This window comes from Gobius niger (genome assembly GCF_951799975.1).
Source record: "Gobius niger genome assembly, chromosome: 9".
NCBI classification, from domain to species: Eukaryota; Metazoa; Chordata; class Actinopteri; order Gobiiformes; family Gobiidae; genus Gobius; species Gobius niger.
Window position 1 is genome coordinate 10,074,358 of NC_136860.1, and position 16,137 is coordinate 10,090,494.

At 43.9% G+C, this 16,137-nt stretch overlaps 1 protein-coding gene across 1 annotated transcript in view; it reads right to left on the reverse strand.

Annotated features, from left to right (window-relative positions):
• Positions 1-16,137, reverse strand: part of LOC306967706 (contactin-associated protein-like 5) — a 226,666-nt gene that overhangs the window by 69,864 nt on the left and 140,665 nt on the right. The window contains exon 7 of the mRNA XM_079562834.1: positions 14,040-14,322. Coding sequence (XP_079418960.1) covers positions 14,040-14,322 — 283 coding nt within the window. The remainder of the gene's footprint in view (positions 1-14,039; positions 14,323-16,137) is intronic.

The window sequence follows — 16,137 nt, forward strand, 5'->3', positions numbered from 1 at the left end:
GTTGAGGCAAAACAAAACATGCTCCTAATGACATAGAAAATGCTGTTACTGCAGTGTGTAATAAAATAATGGACTTGGAAGAGAAACTAACCTGTTTAAATCTCAAAAACTGCTGACTTTAGTCACATTTCCATGGAAACGAGCTGGAGACGTACCCACTTCCAGTAAAGTCATATCTTAGCAGGGGTGAGCCTCATAAATGTTTGTTTGTACATTTATGAGATATTTTTCTATGATGAAAGTATCTGTCATAAAATAAATGCTTGTATTTCAATTTTACTTATTGGGTAAAATTCTACGCGGTGTGGCTTTAAGTATTCACTCTTTGGGTCAAACGACAAAATGCAGAAGAGAGGCACATATAAAATTGGACCTTTCAAATCAAACTAGAAGGCTATAGCTCACTCTCTGGCTAACAAACGCTAGAGTATTCTCTCCAAATAAAGGTATCAGGGCCAGGCTGTTGCTCACGGTATGACCCGAAAAAACAAAGACATTCTCATTCACTACGAGTGCGAGGAAACTTAACCTTACAGCTGTCCAGATCAACACCGTACGCTATTGCTCAATCTAAGGGCTGCAACCGAAGGTCACTCTTATTATCTAGAGGAGCAGGGATGGATCACAAAGGAGGAAAGGGCACTCAGACGTTGTGGAGCTCGCAGGTGCCACAGAAGTGTCCCGGCCTCATAACACGAGGACAAGATCACGGTGCTAACAAAGGCGCCGCATTTCGACATACAGAAGAGTTATGTAACCGCGCAAAGCTATCGGAGCAGTTTTTCTCACAAAAGACCATCTCAGTCAGGCCATTAGCGAGGATAGTATTATTGTGGGCAAAAAAAAGAGAGAAAAGGACAATGAATTATCTTGATGATGGAGAATATCCCCTTTTCCTGCTTTCCTGCCTCGGTCTAAACAACACTGGGCTTTCTGCGTCTCTTTTTGTCATTTCTGGCCCCAATTTAACGGAAAAATAAGTCCAATTATTTCTCTCTTCTACAACCTTTCTTCCAAATATTTCCATTACCCTGTCCCCAGCCTCTGCAGACCTTGCCTCTCCCACTGCACTCGCCGTCTTCAGATCCCATTTGTTATCTATTTCACATGACAATAGGTTCCTCGTCTGCAACTCGAGTTTGTATTTTGTGATTTATGCCAATTTTTATTTCGTTTCTTCTTTTTTTTCTCTCTCTCCAAAGTTCACGTTCACATCTGCCAGGACCAATTTCTGAAAAGAATCATCTCGAACATGATTTCTTTTGATGTTTCTCGGGACTTAAATCTATGCAGTTGTTCCATGAGCATCAGTGACAATCAAACGGAGACACATTTATCCACGTCTGTGCCCGACACGGAGCCAGTGCTGGCCTCTCTGGGGCCTGAAGAACTCACCTATTGCACATGTTTTTAGTGGTAAGGGAAACTGCATGTTCTCCTGGTGTCTGTAGGTTTCCTCCAAACTCCACACAGAAAGGCCCCGTCCAGCTGGGAATCGAACCCAGGACCTTCTTGCTGTGAATAAATTCACTTCGTCTCTTTTGAAGATCGTAAATCCATGAAACGGTTTCATTTTCCCGCCGTGTTACTGTTTACATTCCACAAAAGTTGTCATTCTGTGGTAGCGTCACAGCGCCACACACAGGCCTGGTGGAAGAATCGCAACGGTTTTACATGAGTGGACGCACACGTTTACTGAGCTGGGTCCGTGTTTGTAGAGAACATTTTTTAAACCTACTTTGTCCTCGTGTTCATACTGTTTATCCTGAGACTACACCATTTCCCCCCATCTTTTAGGGGGGGGGGGGGCTTGATGATGCACTGATAACATTCCCTCCGGAGAAAGCTAATGCTATAAGCTAAAGCCACCACATACATAAAGAACCGTTTAACAATGATCACACACAGAGCCTGGCTTGTTGAACCCTGTCCCACTGTTTGAGAACCATGTTCTGTCACCACTCTTAATCTGGTCCTGTTTATGAGGACACGTCACACCTCATTATTTCGAATTTTGCATCTACAGACGAATGAACAGTCTCAACTAAAGTCTTAAGCTAAATGTCCACCCTCTGGTCCCTGTCCATTTGTTGCTCATATTAGAGCATCATATTCAATTTACAGAGAAACTTCATTGTAATATTTTTTATAATTGTTGTAAATATAGTGATAATTTAGCACTAGTAGTTAAAATGTTTTGTTTTTACCGTTAATAAGACGACGCTAGCAACAGAGCAGTATAGCTTATCCATTTCGCATTGACATCTAGCAAGTTTATTTGGGAAACATCTGACAAATAATGCGGTTTATTGAAGCTTTACATGCATTACATGTCATGTCTGGCGCAAGTGCTCCTTCTCGGGTGAGCTGATTCTGTCCCGAGTTTCCGAGTCAGAATTACAGAGTTGTAGTGCGTTCCAGTTGTAATTTCCAAGTCGGAGCTCGGAAATTCCGACTTCCGAGATCAAGTGGAACGCACCATTAGCCTGATGGCAATTCGTTTAAAAAAATGCACACTCAGAGAACTGAAGGGCAGTTACTGAAAGTAACTTGCTGTATCAGAGCCGCCGGAATCGAGACCCCTTTAAAGGAACAGGCCACCGTTTTTCCATACTGAGATGTGTTCTTCCCTGAGCTGAGACGAGTTAATGCGTACCTGTCTGGTCTTTGTGCGTGCGCTCAGTCACACAAAACGACCAAAAATGTTGTTAGCATCTGGGCACAAAGACCAGACAAGTACGTGCCAACTCGTCTAAGCTCAGGTAAGAACATATCTCAGTATGGACAAATCATCATGTATGGCGCATGAAATAGATGTATTTTGTTTCATTTATTCTTCATACAGATTTATTATGTTTTTTTTTTACGGTATTATTATTTAGGAACCCCTCCTGGAAACCGCCACCTTAACGTGGTGGAGGGGTTTGAGCGCCTGAATGATCCTGGAGCTCTGTTGTCGGGGACTTTGTGCCCCGGTAGGGTCTCCCATGGCAAACAGGTCCTAGGTGACGGGTCAGACAAAGAGCGTTTCAGATGGTGCCATGTGATTTGGGCAACTCCAACAGCTGCCCCCACGACCCGGCGACGGGAAAGTGGAAGAAGATGGATGGATGGATGGATGGATGGATGGATGGATGGATGGATGGATATTTTTTAGGAGGGGTCTATCCTATGTATCTACTTCAACCGACTATGTGTAGTTGAACCTGTCCTGTTTCCTTTTAACAATATTATCCTTCTTTCTTGGGCAAAATTTCTGTCTGTAACCAGAAAAATAGCGTAGCCACTCATTTTCCCCACTAATTTAGCTCCAACACACATGATCACATATTCCCTATCACTGTCTTCTTCACCCAGAAGCTTTACATGACAACATCTCCCCATGTGTTGTGTCTCCGCTCTCCCGAGGAAACTTCATCTGTAAAAGTCCATCAGAATTCACTGGAGCTTGTCTTGTGTATGTCTTGAGGGGGCTTTGGCTGGGCTTCGTTGACATCCCTCTGCTGTGTGTGTATATGTGTGTGTGCTTCTTTTTTTTACAGCGAGAACCCCTTGGAGACGTCCCATCAGTCTGAGCGGTGTCTGGACATGTCCCCCCCGGCGAGGCGTATCTCGTCCACGCATCCCCGTCCTCCCCGGTATAATGACATCGCTCATGTGTCGGAGCGCCGTCTCAAAACTGTCTGCCGCCGAAGGAGACGGGTCGTGTTGGATGGAACATTGATTTATTTTTTGTTGTTGTGAAAAGTCTTTTGCTTATCGCGATCTAAGCCTGAGCGCAGCGCTGACTGTGACTTTCAAGGCCCAGAGGCTGATCTTTTTCTTTTCCAGAGGTGGAATGAAATGTGTATAGCTCACCTTTAGTCCACCGTACAGGCAGAAAAGTGGGGATAGTAATAGATTTCCATTATCAAACATGAACTCTGCAATCCGCAATTTCTAACCCGGATAGTGGGACCTGATTTGTTTACATACCACTCGTCGAGTAGAAAATTGCACACGAACGCTACTTCATCTCAGATTTTCCACTAGAAAACATGGGAAATCATTCTGACACCTGCCTGCCAGCCAGAATACACACTTACCGATACTCTACAAAGACTTGTAATCTGGAATCAGGGGTGATTTATTCAAATTCCCGATGGGCCTGATTGACAAGCGTGTTAAGAGATCACAGAAAAGCTGGATATGACGCAGGTGTCATGTGGTGTATTTTGTAAACAAGGAAGTTAGTGGTTTCATGAAGCATCGGCCAGAAAGCGGAGAGAAATGCGAACAATCTTAGTCGTTGTTGCCACAAAAACAGAAAGATGCAAGGAGTCATCAGCAACTCGGTTTGGATTTTAAACGTAGGAGAATCCAACACAAATGTGTAATGGCTGGTTTGTTAAAGGGGTATTTCAGGATTTTTGACATAGGGCCTCATTTCCTAGTTATCCAGAGTGTTGCTGGTACCTGGAGATATTTTTTGTGTAATTCATGCAGTTCTTATGTTTGAAGAGTTTCGTGGCGCTAGGCTAATGCAGGGCTAGCGCATTTCTTCGATGTCAGCTAGCCTGCATTAAAAACAGTCTGACCCGCTCCACAGAGCACCTGAGGCAAATCACTTATAACACCAGACTAACCATAAAAATGTCTGTGTCGATAGAATAATTTTAACCATTTTGCATTTAAAATACCTTATATATTGAGCAGCGGCGGAGTGATCTGCTAGAAAATAGTCCCTCAAAATGCGATCATTCATGTGATGCAAGGTCAGTTAAATTCCAAAAATTATTCTATCGTCACAGACATTTATATGGTTAGTCTGGTGTTATAAGTGATTTGCCTCAGATGCACTGTGGAGCGGGTCAGACTGTTTTTAATGCAGGCCATAGAAAAGTGTTGTGAAAATATTTCAATGTTCACCACAACTGCCTCTAAAATCCTGCACTGTCACTCTAAAAGGTGTTACTTCGGGTCCAAAGTGCCGTCATGCACGAGCTTAATATAGAAAATGCAGTTACACGTCAGACCTGAGGTGGCAGGAGTGAGTACAAGATGACCAACTTGCATCTAGTCCCTTTAAAAACGTGAATAAACTGGGCCATTTTAACATTTAAGGCGAGACACTGCAGGTGAATAGGGAAAACATTTATATTTACAGATATCAATTTGAAACTTTTGCTGTCGATCACTGGCATAAATGTGAGAAAAAAATACATGGCAAGTTTTCTGTCATTTTATCTTTTCATATAAGAACAAGGTGTTTTATGCCTAAAAATGCCCCAAATTTCCCATCTTTTCGGCGACAAAATCTGAATAATGGATAGAGCTACATTCAAATTTATGGTTTCATTTTATTGATAAATGAGTTACCAAGACTTTTTCAGAGGGGATTTTGGATTTCTTGTTTAGTTTTAAAATAATTTGTTTTTTAGTGTAAAAATGTGTAAAAATGTAATTTTTGCCTTATTTGTTGACATTCAAAACTCAATAAATGGGGCTAGGGATTAAATAATAAAAAATCCCTCTGAAAAAATCTTCCAAATATTGTTCAGTCCAAGGCTGGAAAATGTGAAGTCTTTAGGTCCGACTGACGTGGACATAGTGTCGCCACAATGACAGAAAAATGTGTTTTGAGAAAAAGGCCCTTGAAATTGCATTGTCCCATATAAGTCTATGGGGGAACATTGAATCAGCGCAATATGTCAACATGTTATTGTGAAGATTAGTCATATTTTCTGTTTCCAGGTGAAAGCTTGTATGTTCAGAGACCAATTTGGCCCAAAACCTGAAAACTGAAAAAATTGAGTTTTGCCTGCAGTGTCTCGCCTTAAAGTAAGAGTCTTGGAGCCGCAACGGCAAAAGCCCGGGCTCCTCTGATTTTCAGCTGTGATTTCAGCTCCTGAAAGATAGGCTGGAGCAAACCCATTCAGACATGTGAAAACCATCGACCGTATCTGTTGACCGGAAGCCAGTGCAGAGAGGCCAACACAGGAGTTTCACTCATCTCCGACAATCACGGTTTGAAACCGGTACATGCAGGCAGAGCAGCTCTAAAAATGTGTTAGCCTGGCATGTTGCATACAAACTGCATTCATCACTTCCTAGCATGCTGTTAGCTCAAAATGGCGGCTTGTTTTTCCCCATTTAAGACATACAATTCCAACTGTTAGGAAGGGAGGAGCTCTTAAAGGAACAGGCACAAAGACCAGACAGGTAAGAAAATATCTCAGTATGGAAAAACGGAGGCCTGTCCCTTTAAAAACGAGATGCAGACCAACACCGTCCACTTTAAAAGTCTGAATAATCCGTCACATCGGCCGTTTGAGCGTCTACTTTATCAGAGTTTGCGCTGTTTCTTTTGCGTTCACAGTAAAAGGCGCGGGTCAAGTCAAGTGCGCCGCGCTGCGTTCACATGCCAGGAACCATTCCGAGACTGTGAAAACCTCTCCGGACTTCTCGGTATTTGTATTCATAAATGCAGCATGTGTCAGGAGGGTAGTCGGATATGTCAGACTGAGTGCAGAGCCGGGTTTACTGAGGGGTAGAGTGTGTTCAAAATGTCAACTTTAGTTTGGGGCAGCAGCTGTGGTAAAGGCACACAGAGAGTGTTGCCCAATGTCTGCTGAGAAACTGGAGATCCTATATATATTTTTGTTAAATAATAAAAGGAATGGCTGACTATTAAAATACGCAGTGGTGATCAGCTACGAGCACAGCAACAGTGTAGCAACAGAAGCCAAATCAAGGGTCCAACTTTGAGTTTTTATTATATTTTGTGAAAAAAAAAAAAAGGTGACAAAAACGAGATGAAAATGATGATGAAAACGCATTAAAAAGTGACAAAAACAAAGATGAACACGCAAAAAAAAAATACCACAAAAGAGCCACAAAAAAGCCTCAAAAGAGAAACAAAAAAATTACAACAACGCGAGGAAAAAGATCCATTTAGATCAGTTTTGCGGGTCTTAGCTTTTAAATGAGATACTGGCCTATAGGCTGTAAGAAACTTTGATACTTTAGTATAGTCGAACTGCGCATTAAATGTTATTAAATTTACAAGTATTTTTCATCTTATTCATAGGCTGCCGCCATAGGGGAGGCTATTTGTGACACTGCTTTTTTTTAGCCACACTAGAGGGCGCTGTATTCTAGTAGTGATGCTGGTATTCTTCTTCTCTTCCAATAATCATTTTCTCATTTGGACAGAAGACATGGTGTTTTTATGCCTAAGTCTGAGTTATTTTTGTAGCTAGAGCTTTCCTTTTGTTAGTGCCATAAACAAAAGACACAGACATGTTAGCTCTGATTTAGGCCAATTTAGAGCTAACATGCTAAAGCGGTTTGTTAGCTAGCTTACATTGTTCGTAAATTGGACACCAGTGTCACACGGACAAAGGGGTTTGTTGTCACATGGTTTAAATGGCAGGAAATTGTTTCTTTTGTGTCTAATATGTTTTTATGATCACTTTATTTTAACATTATCTTTTACAGAAGCTGTGTGTTCGGGTCATTTGGTGAATTTGTATATTTTACACCTCATTTTGCAAAGATCCTTATTTTTGCCCTTTTATCTCAAAAAGCAAAAAAGTTAAAGGTGCATTATGCAACTTTTTATGTGGAAAAAATGTTGATATTTGTGCGTGTTTGACCTTGACCCAGTGGGCGTAAGACTGGTCATCATGGCGCCTTTACTTTAATTTAGTTTATTGGTTTATTTGGTTGGGACCGTGCATGTTAAAGGAACAGTTTTTACTTTTCTTAGACGAGTTGATGTGTACCTGTCTGGTCTTTTTCCATGCGCTCAGTCAGGCAAAGAGACCAAAGATGGTGTTAGCATGTTGTTGTTAGCCTCTCCCAGCATATTCCTATAGCTCCAAATGGGGTGTGGTTAGAAGTGACCAAGCTCTTCCACGGGCACAAAGGCCAGACAGGTACGCATCAACTCATCTAAGCTCAGGTAGGAACATATCTCAGTATGAAAAAACTGTGCATACTTGACCTTGTAGAGACCCAGTGGCTGTTTGAGTGGTCAGCGTTTTGGAGACCACTGTGATGGAAAGTAAAGGCGCCATGCCTTTACTTTCCATCACAGTGGTCTCCAGAACGCTCCAAGATCAATTGTTTGGAAGGTTCTCACCAGACAACCTACAAAACAACTGAGCCTGGAGTGTTGTAGAGACAACTGTGATCGAAAGTAATAAATCAGATGAAAAGTTGCACCTTTAACACCGAAAAAACGGCTTGTGACAAAATGCCTCGCACATAGGGCACACTGTCACTGTCGATTTTCTTGTATTTAACGGTTAAAAACTGGAATGTGATAGAAAAAACGTCTACTTTAAGTCAAGAGTCAAGAGCTGGTCTGACTCTTGTGGGATTTTCTGTTGATGAGCAGTGAACTCTACAAAAAAAGTGTGACGAATAGCCCCGGTCCCCCCGTAAATGTGTGCACAGTGGGGACAGAAGCCAAAATGAAAATGTAATGCTGCACATTGAATAAATCTGGGTCCGCTCTCCCCAGCCACTCATACGCACTCTGTTCAGACCAGCTGGTGTCTGTGCAGTGGTGACTCGCACTGTAGAGCGAGCGCCCGCACACCGCCGCACGCGCTGCTTCCTGGAGAAGTGGACTCGTTTGTGGACAAGCCTGTTAAAGCGACAGTAGTCGAGCTCCAGCCTCTGAGTGTAAAAGCACACACTTTGAACACGCCGTATTTCCTGAGGACTTGCAGATTGTGTGTTTCCAGTCCACACCTGTCCCTGCCTCTGCTCAAAGCCGGTCTCATGGGCCACTGCAGAGGGAGGAGCAAAGCGCTAAGATGGGCCGATAACGTGGACTCTCAGTAGTAGGGTGGGCAATATGGCAAAAATAGAATATCACATTTTTTAAATTATAAAATCATGTCTGTTTTTCTTAATCATGACAAATATAATGTAAATTGCGCACTGAAGAAGAAAAAGATTGAATGAATATACTCATTTATTTAACTCTGTGATCATCAACACTGCAATAATATACCTAAAACTATACCATACTCACTTTATAAATTAAAAACACAATAAAACCCCAATGATTGTATATGTATGTTCATTTTTATTGTTTATACTTTTTGCCCCTTTAAGGTTTTTGGTACTCGTTGTATATCAGATACCTCTATTTTCAATTGTTTGCGCATTTCCTGTCTATTCTGCAGTGTTTCTGAGAACTGAATGTAGTGAGTGAATTTCACCATTGTGAGATCAGTAAAGACTCATCTTTATCTTATCTTATCTTAAAGGGACTATACAGAATTTAAACTTTTTTAAGTATTTTCCTCCCCCTACATGTTCCAGCCATGTCCTAATGTGTAGAATGAGTTCAGACCTGTTCACCACAACTGCCTCTAAAATCCTGCACTGTCACTCAAAAACTTTTTACTTCTGGTCCGAAGTGCCGTCATGCTCGAGCTTAAAGGAACAGGCCACTGTTTTTACATACTGAGATATCTTCTTACCTGAGCTTAGACGAGTTGATGCGTACCTGTCTGGTCTTTGTGCGTGCCCTCAGTCACGCAAAATGACCAAAGCATTTGGCCTCTCCCAATGTATTCCTATAGCGCCAAACGGGGGGTAAGTTAGAAGCGACCAAGCTCTTTCACGGGCACAAAGACCAGACAGGTACGTATCAACTCGTCTAAGCTCAGTTGAGAACATATCAGAGTATGGAAAAATGGTGGTCTGTTGCTTTAATATAGAGACTGCAGTTATGTGTAAGACCTGAGGTGGCAGTAGTGAGCATAAAATGACCCACTTGTCCCTCACATCTAGTCTCTTTTTAATGTCTGTCCCTCTCTGTCCCTCTCATCATTGGGCGGCACGGTAGCGCAGCGGTTAGCGCCTCCGCTTCACAGCTAGAAGGTCCCGGGTTCGACTCCCACCAAGGACGGGGCCTTTCTGTGTGGAGTTTGCATGTTCTCCCCGTGTCTGCGTAGGTTTCCTCCGGGTACTCCGGTTTCCCCTACCACTAAAAACATGTGCAATAGGTGAATCCTCCAGCCAGGTGATTCTGACCATCAGCCTGGCTCCACATGATGGAGATGGGTCCCCGGGCGCGGCACTGCCGTCGACCACTGCTCCTTACGGGTCGCCCCAGCGGCATCGAAGGATGGGTTAAATGCAGAGGACAAATTTCCCTACGGGGACAACAAAGTTAACAAACAAACAAACAAATCATGTCGAGTAGCTGTATCGTGACTGAGAGACTCACAGGGCGTTTTCACACAGGCTCCACCCGAGAGCGGCACATCTGGGTCAGTGTGTGAATCAAACCGCAGCACTTTCAGTCGGTCTAAGACAGCGGCTTTACTCGCACTCTGGGGCAGAGCGACTGTGGTGTGAATGTGGCCGACCTCAGGCCCAACAACTCTCACTTTCACGCCTCTTTTTTGAATAGTTTGGATTACTGCTTTATATCAAACTGCCCTATCAAAGTGTGTCTTTCTTCTGCCCCTCGTTCCCTTCCTGCTGCACTAACGGTTTCCTCTCCACGAGCCGATAAAGTGCATTTCTCCTCGCCTCACATTTCAGGCTCATTGTATGTAACCACGAGAGAGAAATGACCACCGCGCAACATCAGGGAAGTGCGTACGTGCATGTCGGCGCATTGACAGGTTGATGCTCGCTGTCATGGGAATAAGTTCGTACAACAGCTGATCGCTGAAAGTGGCTGACAGTGCAACATTTGGTGCAACACGGACTGAACTTACTTTGAAGTACATGCAGTTGAAAGTAGGGCGGTCTCGGGTCGACCCACGAGGCGCCCCAACATGTGTGAAAACGCCCTTACTAAAGCCATAACAAGCAGTGACTTTTACTGTGTTGAAGTCAAACAGGAAGCAGTTTGTAACCATGAGGTGACTTGACAATGAGGAACCGAGATTCGTCTGTGGACAAGTCTTACATTTTCAAAGACATGGACAGACACGATTTAAGTACGACAAATGAGAAGGTCTGACAGTACTGTAAGGACAAAAGACATACTCGATGTACGTCTCTCAATACCTAAAAACTTCTCTCAACTATTCCTACTTTTGCTTTTACACCACCTTTCCATCAACCCTCCTGAAATCCCACAGATAAAAAAAAAAGCCTCCTAATTTTTAATTTAAAACACGAACGATCACCTCTAATCTTATCTCAGACTCCATCACGATGATCTAAGTCCGTGAGAGCGCGCGGTGTTAGCAGGATAATTACCCCGCGCAGACGGAGAGCCTTTTAGAGGACGTTAATTGAAACTTCATGGAGGTTTTGGTGACATTTCGAGTGAGCGGGAGGGACGGTTCTCGCTGAATGCTTTCTCTGGGCGATTATTACGGATATTGAAATGATTCGCAGATGGATGTATTCGCCATCTGTTCGCATTGTGCTTCTCCGACAACGACGCCCCGTCTGAGGCACTACAGCTCGCGTTCCCAGACCGAGGGGGGCTTATCTGATGGAGGGAGAGGAGATAAGAACGTGACAGTGGAGTCATGGGGATAGATTAGTGACGTCTCCATCAAGTTTTTTTGGGGGGCTGCAGATCCAATACAATGTTTGGCGTTGGTCGGTCTCAGTCTGATATCAAGACTTCATCGCCTAATATACAGTAGATCCAATACAAGCTTTTGACGTTGTGTGTCGGTCGATATCAGCAGAGGTGGGAGTAAGTCACTAAATGCAAGGCCCAAGCAAGTCCAAGTTAAGTGGTCACAGGGTCAACGTCGCCCAGCAAGTCGCCCGGCAAATCACCGCAAGTCGATTTTTTTGACACAGGGCCTCATTTCCTAGTTATCCAGAGTGTTGTTGATTTCTGGAGATATATATATTCTTTTTATTCATGGAGTTTATTGGTGCTAGGCTAGTGCTAGGCTAGCGCATGTCTATGGTAACTAGTAGCCTGCATTAAAAACAGTCTGCCCCAAGCACAGTGCACCTGAGGCAAATCACTTATAACACCAGTCACCTGTGTTGACTGAATAAGATATAGTAGTGTAGTTTGTTTACCTGTGGCCGGCGCTACTATACGTGGAATTCACAAAGGAGCTTTCTACAGATCAGATATGGCAACGTTTGGAGGACGACCCCATGATTTTGAAGAGGTTTTTAATGCAGGCTACTAGTAAAAATAGACATGTGCTAGCCTAGTACCCCTAAACTCTTCAAATATAAGGACTGCATTAGCCTGGCCTTAGCCATCCGTAAACTCTGGTCAATTATCAAGGACAACGAGATCATCGACCCGGCCGAGGACAGGAACTTCTACATCACCGTGGATCACAACCTGATCATCAAGCAGGCGCGTCTGTCCCACACGGCCAACTACACCTGTGTGGCCAAGAACATCGTGGCCAAGCGCAAGAGCTCCACCGCCGTGGTCATCGTCTACGGATTTCCCATCAACCAGTGCTCCTCCTGTGACCAAAACAGTGAAGATGGCGGCCGCGACACAACGATCTTTCACCAAAGAAAAAAAAAGAGTGGTGCGCACTGAATGGGTGCTGCTGCCGGATGCTCTCTCATCGAATGCAATTTCTCCATCTGTGAGATCAATAAAGTACCATCTTATCTTATCTTATCTTATCATTTCCCTACATGTACGTCTGGGCTTGATCTCAGTGGCTGCGGATACGAAAGTAATGGAAGCTCTTCAATCCGTTTTGGCTCGAATGTGCAAGGAATGCTCCCAAGAGTATTGATAGCTGCTTCACTCACTCGGGTGCATTACATACGTCACGACCAATGATTTTGAAGAGGTTTTTAATGCAACTACTAGTAAAAATAGACATGCGCCAGCCGAGTACCACTAAACTCTTCAAATATAAGGACTGCATTAGCCTGGCCTTAGCCATCCGTAAACTCTGGTCAATTATCATTTCCCTACATGTACGTCTGGGCTTGATCTCAGTGGCTGCGGATACGAAAGAAATGGAAGCTATCAAGAGTTTTGATAGCTGCTTCACTCACTCGGGCGCATTACATACGTCACGACCAAGCGCTAGCGAAAATCAGAGCCAATCGTTTCAAAGGAGTTCACCCCTCCCACCTGACAACGGAGCTCAATTGAGAAGTTCCAGACCCTTGCAAGAAATTAAGTAAGTGTGTAAATGTGGCTAATTACCATACCAGTAAAAATAAATGCACTGGTTTTACGCCATGAATCCTGTTCTTTCAACAGTTACACTCAAATAACTAATAAATATGATGTTGCAGAAGTCATGGAGAGTCACTGGCCTCAAGTCACAAACAGCAAGTCCTAAGTCAAGTCTTTTTGGAGCATTGGTCAAGTACTGTAAGTCTCACGTCCCGACTCGAGCCCTAATGTTGTCCCACCTCTAGATATCAGGCTGACACTTACGTTCGATCCTTACGTATGCGGACGGTTAGCTAGTAGGCTAATCTGGGAGCCTTTTTAGAGTCCGTTCCCCGGTTAATGTATTTTCCCTATAGCCGTTAGCAGTAGCCATCAAACATCGTAAATTATGAACGATCCAGATGTTTTCAGCTGTTGTCAACCCATCGACCACATTTAGATCAAAGCCTAGAAATCATTAATGAATGTACAGGCCTTTTGAGATTTTACTTTAGATACAAATTAGCGTCTATCGGATACACATCCTGTACAAAAATCAAGATTGACTTCACTCTGCACATTATGAATAGAATCGCACAGATTGAGATAACACAAACCTGCTATTTTCAGAACTGCACCATGGCCATATGAAATTTGGACAAAGAATGATGAGTGATGAAAGAGCGTGTGGTGTATTTAGTTAAATCAATGAACCGACTTCTGCCTGAAATATTGCTTCAACAGACACATTGTGGTGACAACAAAACACTGCTGCTTTGGCGTCTGCCGGAGTGACTCATGATTTGGTTATCACGATCATATGAAGAGAGGTTTTTATCATCCCTTTTCCTTATCCCGGAAGGAATCCCAAGAAAATGTTGGCATTGGAAAAGGGTAACATCTACTATAGTCTATGCTCTTCTACATTTCGCCGGTGGAGAGGGAATGGTGCCCTTACCTGCCGTCGCCTGCGCCTTATGTCCCGCGCTGTGAAGGCTCAGCACCAGCCTGCTGTTAATGATGCTGAGCTCCAGGCGGTGGGGGTCTGGGCTGAGGCGGGCCGCCAGCAGCAGGCCCTCCTGGTTCCACGTCCTGAAGTGGAAGCGCACCGAGAACCCGCCCATGGAGGAGGAGGACGAGGAGGACGGGGCGGGGGCGGGCAGGGAGAGGAAACTACCGCTGGAGCTCAGGAAGGAGCAGGACGTCAGCTGTGGCCGCGAGCACGAGAAGGTCACGTTACCCTGGAGGGAAAGGCCAAAGGGGGAGAGACAGGGTTAGAAAAGACAGGTTTTCACGATATAATGGAGTCTTGTAGTATGTAGGGGCATGTCTATGGGGGACTAGGCCAGGCCCAGGCCAACCACTGAATCCACTTAAATCATAGACCTTTACTGGGGTGGGCCGAGATACAAATCCCACGAGATGAGATACAAGGTTCATGAGAAAGAGACAAGATTTTCCCATAATTGTTCGTATTCTGCATGCTGTACTGTGTTGGCGTGAAAAGAAACATGCACCGGCACATGCGTGTTGTCCCACTCCCATGTAGTTTCTGACACAGTGGTCCACGGGATCTTACTTAACAGGCTAGAAAACTGGGTGGGAATCTGTGGTACTGCTCTAAACTGGTCCAAGTCCTATCTCGAGGACAGGACGTACTTTGTTGAAATTGGCAACTGTGTCTCAGACAAAATTCCCATGACCTGAGGAGTCCCCCAGGGGTCAATCTTGGGACCCATCTTATTCAAACTTGTACATGCTTCCATTGGGTCAGTTAATAAACAGCAGCAATGTGTCGTACCACAACTATGCAGATGACACTCAAATCTACGTGTCACTGACGGCTGGTGAACATGGGCTTGTAGATACTCTCTGTCACTGCATCCAACAGATCAGTTTGTGGAGGCAAAACAACTTTCTCCAGCTAAAACTGAGATCTTTGTTTTTAGCCCACAGACACAAAGACAAAGTGTTATGTGTCACCTTGAGTCTCTCTCTCTAAAATCAAACATCAGGTTCGAAATCTAGGAGTAATCACGGACTCAGACCTGAACTTAAACAGCCACATCAAAGCAATGACATCAGCAGCTTTTTACCATCTGAAAAACATTGCTAAGATCAGAGGAATAGTGTCAAAACCAGACTTGTCTGACAACTGTAACGGCTGCTCACTGTCAGAGCTGCAGTACATCCAGAACGCTGCTGCTCGAGTCCTGACAAGAACCAGGAAATACGACCATATTAGTCAAGTGCTCCGGTCTCTGCACTGGCTTCCTGTCACTCAGAGAATAGAATTTAAAACAGCTCCGCCTGTGTACAAGTCTTTTCATGGTTTAGCCCCGAAGTACATCTCTGACATGTTACAGCCGTATGAACCATCTCGGGCTCTGAGAACCTCAGGGAGGGGTCTGAAAATCTGGAACAGTCTTCACGAGGTTGTGAGACAGGCCTCAACTCTAACAATGTTCAAATCCAGGCTGAAAACAGTTCTTTTTGCCCATGCATATAACAACTCAAAGTATTTCTATCTGCACTCTTGCCTTTTACTGTAATTGATTAATTTTATGTTGATGTTTTATTTCTTGTAATGTTATGCAACTGTGAAGCGCTTTGAATTACCTTGTGCATGAATTATGCTCTACAAAAAAACGTGCCTTGCCTTCAAATCATATAGTACAGTATGCTGCTGTTACAGTGTTTCTCATTTGGATCTTTTCCCGTGAAAACGAGGCCAATCATCATCAAATAAAGAGTGATCAGTAACTTGAGGAGCACAGAAACTGTTCCCGGTGCCAGGATCTGCCTGACTGTTGTTTAACCTGTGTCTAGCTTTGACTGAGGCAGCTGCATGAGCACCTTTTACACGTCGCCTCGGGACTCAGACAGAGAGCGATACAGACTCTCACTCAAGTGTTTTAAAAGGAGGCTCTGTACGACAAGGTTTGGATTTTTGAGTGAGATTCTTTATGGCTTTTACAGTTTACAGAAAAATGTACAAATTCTTACGCAAAATTCTGATGCACCTGTTCTCGGCTACTCAGCCCCGTACCCTGTTT